Source organism: Sorex fumeus, unplaced genomic scaffold (genome assembly GCF_029834395.1).
Source record: "Sorex fumeus unplaced genomic scaffold, SorFum_2.1 ptg000098l, whole genome shotgun sequence".
Taxonomy (NCBI): Eukaryota; Metazoa; Chordata; class Mammalia; order Eulipotyphla; family Soricidae; genus Sorex; species Sorex fumeus.
The window spans coordinates 74,698,348-74,707,785 of NW_026606155.1; the positions used below are offsets into that span (position 1 = coordinate 74,698,348).

The 9,438-nt window shown below is 41.4% G+C and overlaps 1 protein-coding gene and 1 pseudogene across 1 annotated transcript; one reads left to right on the forward strand and one right to left on the reverse strand.

Moving 5' to 3' along the window:
• Positions 1-3,502, forward strand: LOC130041686 (zinc finger protein 737-like). The gene is made up of 3 exons (XM_056133933.1): positions 1-229; positions 576-1,276; positions 3,482-3,502. The coding sequence occupies exons 1-3, from the start codon at positions 1-3 to the stop codon at positions 3,500-3,502; spliced, it is 951 nt and encodes a 316-aa protein (XP_055989908.1).
• Positions 3,503-7,873: 4,371 nt separating this feature from the next.
• Positions 7,874-8,666, reverse strand: LOC130041962 (39S ribosomal protein L32, mitochondrial-like; annotated as a pseudogene).
• Positions 8,667-9,438: the final 772 nt, after the last annotated feature.

The window sequence follows — 9,438 nt, forward strand, 5'->3', positions numbered from 1 at the left end:
ATGGGTTCTCAGGATCTTTTGACATTCAGAGATGTGGCCATAGAATTCTCTCGGAAGGAGTGGGACTGCCTGAACCAGACCCAGCGCTCGTTATACAGGGATGTGATGCTAGAGAACTACAGGAACCTGGTTTTCTTGGCAATGTCATCTAATGACACAGAAGGCCTTTTGCTAAAGAAGTACATAGACGATTCATTCAAGAATGTGATGCTGAAACGATATAGAAGCTGTGACTTAGGATATTTATTCTTCAGGACACACGGGGAAAATAAACCTGCATGTGAAGGGCTGAGAGGATGTGATGAGGAACTTAATCACTGTGTGAAAGGCATACAGAGTTCATTTGGGGAAGAAAGCTTAGACCGTGGGCAAGACTTTCACAGCAGATCTGTCCATAAAGTAGAACTTCATAGAACACCGGTCCCACAGCACTGTTATAAATGTAGTAAGTGTGGGGAAGTCTTTAGACATTGCTCATATCTCACTATACATCAGAGAATCCACACTGGAGAGAGGCCTCACAAACGTAAAAAAATGTGGCAAAGATAGTGATCAACTCTCAAAATTGACTCAAGGTCAGGGAATTGACACTGGGGAGAAATCCACCAAATGTCAAGATTGTGGGAAGGTCTTGCGAGATTTGTCATATCTAAGGAGACATAAGGTCATTCATTCTGGAGCAAGGCCCTACAAGTGTGGAAAATGTGGCAAAACCTTTAAATGGGCTACAAGCTTTAAACAGCATCAGCAGCATCACAGTGGTGAGAAGCCTTACAAATGTAAAGAATTCAGTAAATCCTTCAGTTACTCCACAGGTCTGGCTGTGCATTATAGAACACATACTGGAGAGCAGCCTTATACATGCCAACAATGTGGCAAACTTTTTTACCAGAAGGGAAATCTGGTTATACATCAGAAAAATCATTCTGGAGAGAAACCTCACATATGTAAAGAATGTGGGAAAGCTTTTATCCGATACACAGACCTTATTCAGCATGAGATGATCCATTCTGGATATAGACCTTACAAATGTGAAGAATGTGGAAAAGCCTTTAGCCGATACTCAACCCTTATTCCACATCAGAGAATTCATTCCGGAGAGAAGTCTCACCAATGCAAAAAATGTGGCAAAGCCTTTAACTGGAAATCACACCTGACTCGACATGAGAGGTTTCATTCTGATCAGAACCCTCACAAGTGTGAGGAATATGGCAAGGCCTTTAAACAGTACTCAGATCTTACTCGACATCAGCGAATTCATTCTGGAGAGGTAAAGGTAAAGGCCCTCCCGTTGATCGAGCGGGCCCGTTACTGTGTTTGCTGGGCTCTCCGTTACTGTGTTTGCCGGGCTCTCCAAGAGGGGCGGAAGAATCAAACTCGGGTCGGCCATGTTGGCTGCGTGTAAGGCGAACGCCCTACCGCTGTGCTATTGTTCCAGCCCTCTTCTGGAGAGAAACCTTACAAATGTAAAGAATGTGGCAAAGCCTTCACCCGGTGCTCAGGCCTAAATCCGCATCAGGCAATTCATTCTGGGAAGAAAGTTTAGAGAGATGAATGGAAATGGTGTTAGTAAATCAAGTCTAAATATCTTTCAGGTGGTACATATTGGAATGAAACTTTAGATACGTGAAAAATGTAGCAGTTCCTTTTTCCTGTGCTCAACACTTTAAAATTTGAGGATAGTAATATTAAAGAAATGCTGTAACTAGTAGACATCTGGAAAGAACAGTTTTACCCCAACTACCCTATCCCCTGCCTCCATCCCCGCACCCTGGTTTGGTTGTGTGTGTATGTGGGAGTGTAGTACTTTGGGTGCAACTGGGAGGTTTTTTCTGTTCATTTGCTTAAAGAAGGTAGATTTCCAGGGTAGTTGTGATTTTTTTCTTTTTTCCTGTAAAGAGGGCTGTAGGCCAGATAAGTTTGGGAACCTCTGATCTAGAACCTATTTATTTATTTTATTTTTATTTTTAATTTTTGAGTCACACCCGGCGATGCTCAGGGATTAATCCTGGCTTTGCACTCAGGAATCACTCCTGGTAGTGCTCAGGGGACCATTTGGGATGCTGGGAATCTAATCTGGGTCAGTTGCATGCAAGGCAAATGCCCTATCCACTGTACTATCACTCCTCTTCAGTAATACATGGCTGTTTTAGATTGAGAACTGCTTTTGACATAACTAATTTTGCTATAGCTCATAAAAATGGATGGATTTTTGTATTGGGGCCACACCTGGTGGTGCTCAGGTCTTATTCTTGGCTCTGTGCTCAGGAATCACTCCTGGTAGACTCGGGGATCATATGGGTTGCTATTGATCAAAGCAGGGTCGGCTGTGTACAAGGCAAATGGCCTACCCACTTTACTTTCACTCCAGGTCATGAATGGATTTTAATACTTGTGATCCTGCCACCAAAACGAACCTTTCATTCTAAGTTTTTGTTAACAGTAACTGTAGATTGAGTATCAGTAGATTAAATCCTTTAGCAAACTTCTGTAGTTGCTTAAAACCAAAATTGTATTTGACAGCATTGTTTGTACAGATTATACATTCTAATCTTTTGTATTTATTCACTGACAACTGGGACACAATGAATGTCATAATGAAGATTATATAGGAGGATGATATAGTCATACTATTACTAGTTGTGAATGTTAATTTATAAACTCTTGCCCTATTTCTTTGCACAGGACTCTTGCTAAGACCACAGAAAGCAGAGAGACTCTTGGGTTTGATTGAACTTGACACTGGAGGAACATGGGAACCAGGAAGGAGGAAATGTACATGGGCATGATTATGCCTTGTAGGCCAACTCTGTCAGGAGGAGAAGGCACTTGTAGACCAAACATTTACTCAGGTCTACTGCATTTCATAGTTAGCAGCAGTGAAAGAGACTCATGGTGCATATATATTTTCCCCTAACCTTGATTGTTTCTGTTAACTTCACTCAGCCTTTTGATGTTGTGGTTTGCATTCCTTTGATAATTGTGAAAGTTGAGCATCTTTTGACACAGGTATATTTTACATTGTGTAACACTGAATGGTTTTAGGTTATGTCTTACCCAACTTTGCTATTTGATCTTTTTCTAAAGTATTTATTAAGTTTTTCCGTTAATGACACACATTATTCTCTCTTAGCTGCGTCTTTCATGATCTATATATTTCAGAGCTAATTTCCCTTTTCTGCTTTAGGGTTAATACCCCTTTCACTCCCTTTCTGTAACACAACTGTGTCCTTATTCAAAACCAAAGGTCTTCTGCCCCATTATTTTTAATAAATTGTTTTTTCTCAATGGTGAAAAAAAAAAGAAACTCGCGTTATACCTGTTTTGATACAAAAAAGAAAGAAACTCGCGTTATACCGTTTTGATTTTTATCAAAATCTTCCTCCTTGTTCTGAATTTATATAATCTCAAGCCCAAATTCTGAATTAGCACCCTAATAACTTATTTCCCTGATCCTCAGTCTTTTCATCTCTAAAAACAGATGAATGTAGGAACTTCTTAGATTTTTTCTCAAATAAATAAAGATGAAGAGGATTTAGGCTTAGGAAACACCAATAGAAGCTAGCATTTTTGGCTGCTGACATGTGTGAGGCTGAGACACCCCTTCAGTCTTCCCACCCCAATCCCAATCTGTTTCAATAATACTGGCTTGTGCTTGATAAGTTACTTTCCACAGATGGATGAAGACTAGGAACTACCAGACTCATTCACCAGAAAGAGACAACATGGGATGGGACCTGGCCTTGTACACTAAAAGCAGAGGTTGCAGCCTAGAGAAGATGCTCGCCCACTTTATCTTGTAGAATAAAAAAAACATTGCGAATATGAAAAGTAACCAGGGATTTTATGTGCTAATTCTACATGCAAAGTTCAAACACCCAGGTAGGAGCTAAACCCTTTTTTTTTTTTTTGGTGGTGACTGTTTGGCACGGACTTTCAATTTCACGTTGCAATAGTTCACCTGCCACTTTACCTTCAAACAAGTTTTTATTGTCTCTTAGTTGTTATCTCTGGTGATATTGGTAAGTAAACCTACTTGGGTTTCTGCTCCAGACCACCTGTAAGCTAACTAATTATAGAAAAGTTGAGGGCTGGAAGATAGTAAGAGGGTTAAGTTTCTCATCTTGCCTGTGGCTCACTGCGGTTTGATCCCTGGCACTGCATATGGTTCTGTGCACTGGCCAGGACTCACCTCTCAACATAGAGCCAGGGAAAGCCTCCGAACACTGCTAGGTGTGGCCCCCCAAACCAACCAGCCAAAGAAACATAAAAGGTCCACAACAAAATAGATAAAATGTATTCATATGTATAAGGCATGGCAAGAAATCTTATAGTCTAGTTCTTCCTCTCAGAGAACCCGGCAAGCTACCTAGAGTATCTTGCCCACATAGCAGAGCCTGACAAGCTCCATGTGGCGTATTTGATATGCCCAAAACAGTAATAATAATGAGTCTCATTCCCCTGACCCTGAAAGAGCTTCCAATGCGGCACCGTTCTGAAGAACGAGTAAAGAGAGGCTGCTAATATCTCAGGGCTAGGACGAACAGAGACTTTACTGGCGCCCGCTCCAGCAAATTGATGAACAATGGGATGACAGTGATACAGTGACGTATAAGGGGAATCAAAGAAAAGGAATTCTTATTAAACAAGCTAGGGATAATGGTTTACAAGTTAACTGTTGCAGGTGAATGAAGTGACCCCACCAAAAGTAGTAGGGTCTCATGTGTCATCTGACTGCTGGCTGGTCATTTATATTGCAAGTGGTTTGGGTGAAACAAGAGAGGAAAAAAAGAAGAAAAAAGAGTGCATCTGCCTCTCTTCTGGGCCCAACTCAGCCCCTGGGAATAGTTCAAGTGAATTAGGAATTGGTAAAGTTGACTGTAATGGGTCCCCGCCAACCAAATTCTTAGAAAATTATGGAACGAGGAATTGCTTGTTCTATGTTGGTAATAGGGCGTCAGGAACATGGCCTTCCATTGAGGTAAAGGATTTCAGGAGAATATGAAGTAGCAACATGGCAGAGCCTGGCAAGCTCCCCATGTTGTATTTGATATGCCAAAAGCAGTAACAATAATGAGTCTCATTCCCCTGACTCTGAAAGAGCCTCCAATACGGCCCCATTGGGAAGGACGAGTCAGAAGAGTCTGCTAGGCATTGGTGGAGGGATGAGTACCTTATCACTGTATAACTGAAACCCAAGCACAAAAATTTGTAAGTCTACAACTGTACCTCATGGTGTTTCACTAATAAAAATTAAAAAAAAAAATCTCAGGGCTGGGACAAATGAACATGTTACTGGTGCCCGTTCATGCAAATCCATGAACAATGGGATGACAGTGATACAATGATGAAGTAGCAAAGTAAAGTAATTATGTTTACTTAGAAAAATATGAGCGCAAAGAGGAGAGTGTTTTATGCATGTGCCATTTTTTAATTGCTCTTGACATATTCGGTGACGCTATTTATTGTTTTTTAAGGCGTAACAGTTGGTGATGCTCAGTGGTTACTCTTAGCTCTGCACTCAAGAATTACTCCTGGCAGTGCTCTCAGGATCATATGGGATGCTGGGAATTGAACCTAGGTCGACTGCATGCAAGGCAAATGCCCTACCCACTGTAATATCGCTCCAGCCCTTAAGATGAACCTTAACAAAGAGGCATAGAATAAATCTTGTTTAAAGGCTTCCAGTCTACTTGCAATGTGACAAATTAGCCCCTTGGAAGGGCCAGGAAACCTAAGACGCTTTGGAATCTCAAGGGTGAGTAATTAAGTCCCCAAATACAAGTGTCACAGGTGAATGCTGATGATAAATAACTTTTTTTTGCAAATACCTGAGAACCTGTCATCTCAAAGTTAAGCATCAGTTGATCTAAAATTTTTCCTTTACTACTTATCATCTAAATATGAATCCCATTCTGTAGTGCCAGAGCAGGATACTGTACCTCTCTGACTACAATAAGAATTAAACCTTGCACGTGACTCATATCGGTACAGTCCCAGTGCTGCATATCATATGGCCCTCTGAGTTTTGCCTGTATTGATTCCTGAGCACAGAGTCAGCAGTGAGCCCTGAGTACAACCAGGTGTGATACAAAAACAAAAATAAAAGGAGAAATAAAATAAAAGGAAGAAGAACAATGTCTCATTAGATCTACAGAAAGGGAAAATATGATCCTATGATGTTCCTTGTAATTCCTCCAAAATCTAGGATTGTGTGGAGGTAAGTGAAATAAAACAGACTATTCTAACTCTGTAGAACTGTTACACTGTCCTCCCATTGTTCATCGATTTGCTCAAGTGGGCCCAGTAACATCTCCATTGTGAGACTTGTTGTTACAGTGTTTGACATATCGAATATGCCAAGGGGAGCTTGCCAGGCTTTGCCGTTCGGGCAAGATACTCTCAGTAGCTTGCCGGGCTCTCCAAAAGGGGTGGAGGAATCGTACCTGGCTCGGCCAGGCCGGCCGCATGCAAGGCAAATGTCCTACCGCTTTGCTATCGCTCCAGCCCTACTAACTCTATTTTGGAAAATAAAACAGTCTCTCTCTGGGAGAAATCACCTTGTTCTAATTTGTTCACTTCATTCTAATAAGAACTCTATACTCATGTCTGGAAAGTATTTGTCAATGAAGACTGACTGGAGAATGAAAAGTGAATGGCACCTGGATCCAGAGACCTCACTTAAGCTCCATCAACAATTTTAGAAATTGGGGACATGAATGATAGTACAGCTGGTGAGCCTTTGCCTTGCACACAGTTGACCTGGGTTTGATTCCCAGCATCCCAGATGGTCCCCCAAGCTTTCCAGGAGTAATTCTTGAGTGCAGAGCCAGGAATATGCCTTGAGTGTCACTGGATGTGACCACCCCATACCACCCTCCCAAAAGAAAAAAGTTTCAGTGACATAAGTCAAAAGAATCATCATAATTATGTTAGTGGCTCAGCGAAGTGTGGAGCACAGGAAATAGGTCCAAGAAGAGTGTTTCCAGCTCTCTGTTCAACCCACATTGGCCTCCAGTGCTCAAGGAAATGTTTGACTTAGCCCTGAACCTAAGCACAGGTATTTGGGTCTGTCTCCTCTCCCTCACAGAAAAAAAATTTCAGGAGGATATGAAATAGTGAAGCAAGGTAGGTTTTATTGAAATGTATTAAGAATGATAATGGGAGGGGCTCGAGAGATAGCACAGAAGGTAGGGCATTTGCCTTGCACGCGGCCGACCCGGGTTCAATTCCCAGCATCCCATATGGTCCCCTGAGCACCTCCATGAGTAACTCCTGAATGCAGAGCCAGGAGTAACCCCTGTGCATCGCCAGGTGTGACCCAAAAAGCAAAAGAAAAAAAAAGAAGATGGGAGTGAGAAGTTTACATTCAGAGAATTCAGAGAGGTTTTCTCTAAAGTGGAAATACACAAGCAAAGAAATATCAAAACAAGCAAGGGAGAACCAGGGCTTGAAGAGCCAAACTCCAAATGACTTCCAGGAAGAGCTTTTATACAGTTCTTCCAAGTGGGTTTTTTTTTTTAATTTCAATCTTGTTCTTAGATCCAGTCAAAGCATTCTTTATAGGGATTGCAAATCTTTGGAATTTTTAAGGATCTGTGGTCACCAAATAGCACTTCAACATACCATTGTTGTATTTATATCTCATGAAATTAGTCACCATATTTTGACAGACTGTTAACATAATGTATTACAGAATCACTACAAAGTCCCAAGGAAGAAATGTCCCACCATGTCACTTCATCTCACTATCACAATAAAGGCCAATCATGGAGGTAGAGATTGATTCATGTAGGTACAAGAAGTGCTTGTGGCCAAAACAAAAACAAAAAAAGAAAAACACTGGCAAAACTAGAGGCAAAACATTTTAATTCTTGCGATGAATTTGAAGTTGCTTAATTTTTCTGTTGTAGATTTTGTTTACTTAAAACCTTGTACAGTAGTAGACATTAATCCATTGAGATCTTATATTAGCAAACATTTCCATTGATTCAGAACTCCCTAAATTATCCAGACAAATCTTAGTATTTTAAGCTATACTTGATGATATAAAAACAAGCACAAATAAAACCAAAAAGTCTTCTCTCCTTCACATGAACTCAGATCCGTAAAGCATCTTTATTACCAATTCTGAGTGAACCAGGATGGTCTCTTCTGATCTCGTTCGATGATCCTCTTGCCCTTATCTTGTTCAGTCGGTGTCTCTCCCGCGTAGAGCACCACAGTCTCTGAGGCGGGCGCCTTGTAAGGACCCCCCTCCTGCTTTCCGATCCTGATTTCTGCAGTCTCCTTGCGCACCTTTTCATATCAAATGCCACAGAGGACGTGTTTCTGTTTCAGGTGACCACATTCAGGACAAATGTCTATATTGTTCTTAATAAGCTTCGGAGGGTTTCTCCTTCTACACCGGTTGACTTTAATGCTGCGCCTATTTTTGGGAGCTGCCATCCAAAAGATACTATCCAAAAGGCTGGAAATCTCATCTCCATTGGTATCATTTGCTGGTTCTGTACATAGAGCTGGATTTTGGACTGCTAATACCGGTCCGATGGCGGAACGGCCGGGCCGGGCTGAAGTCCAGGCAGTAGGCGCCGCCAGCAGCTCCGCAGCAGCGCCCAGGCGGTCAGCCACATCGGGGCCCTCAGCACCAGCATGGCCTGTGCCATGTCGGGCGCCCACGGCCAGCCCCTGAGCATGCCCCAAGTGGGGTTTTTTGGGGGGAATTTTGCATACATAAAAAATTAATCTGGGCATTGTCACAGGAAAATCTTGTAATTTGATGGGCTCATAATCTCATGGATTCTTCTTTAACTTTTTTTTCTGAGGGGTCCACCCTTCTCTAGGTGGGTCCTTGGATTTCTTCATTTGAGTGGTACCTCAATTTCTCTTCTCCAAAGGTCTCAGGATTTGTACAAGTCAAAGATGTGGTCATCATGACTTTGAGCTACTTCAGAGCTAGGAAATTGTTTAAACTTTATTATTTCCTCCAAGTAATTGCCAGGGCCTCCTTACCTATCTGCCCACATTTACATGTTTTCTTAGTGTGCGTATGCAAATATCAAAACACATTTATTAGAAATAAACGTTATGAAACTATAATTAGGGGGAGGTTAGAGGAGAAGGTGGAGAGAATAATGCACTTCAGAAGAATACACTTTTTGAAGATCATATTCTGGTCTACTTTTGAAGCTTTTGCTTGTAAACTGGTATGAATCCTGATATTTTATAAGATTGCTTGTTACTTTCTGGACAACATTTCCAATTTTTTTCCAGTTGACATGCAATCCTTAATACAAAATTTTTCTCTGGATCTTCTAAAAGCCATGTAGGCTGTAGATGAACTTGATAAAGAATGGAGTATGCTGTTTTTCTGAATGCCTGTGCACCTTAGACATTACAAACCATAACAAAAAATTCATGTCACATCATAAAGTTGCT

Coding starts and splice junctions, on each gene's coding strand:
- LOC130041686 (XM_056133933.1), top strand. CDS start 1: ATGGGTTCTCAGGATCTTTTGACATTCAGAGATGTGGCCATAGAATTC. Junction 230..575: donor GCTGAAACGATATAGAAGCT/GTGACTTAGGAT, acceptor AATTGACTCAAG/GTCAGGGAATTGACACTGGG. Junction 1,277..3,481: donor TTCATTCTGGAGAGGTAAAG/GTAAAGGCCCTC, acceptor CTCTAAAAACAG/ATGAATGTAGGAACTTCTTA.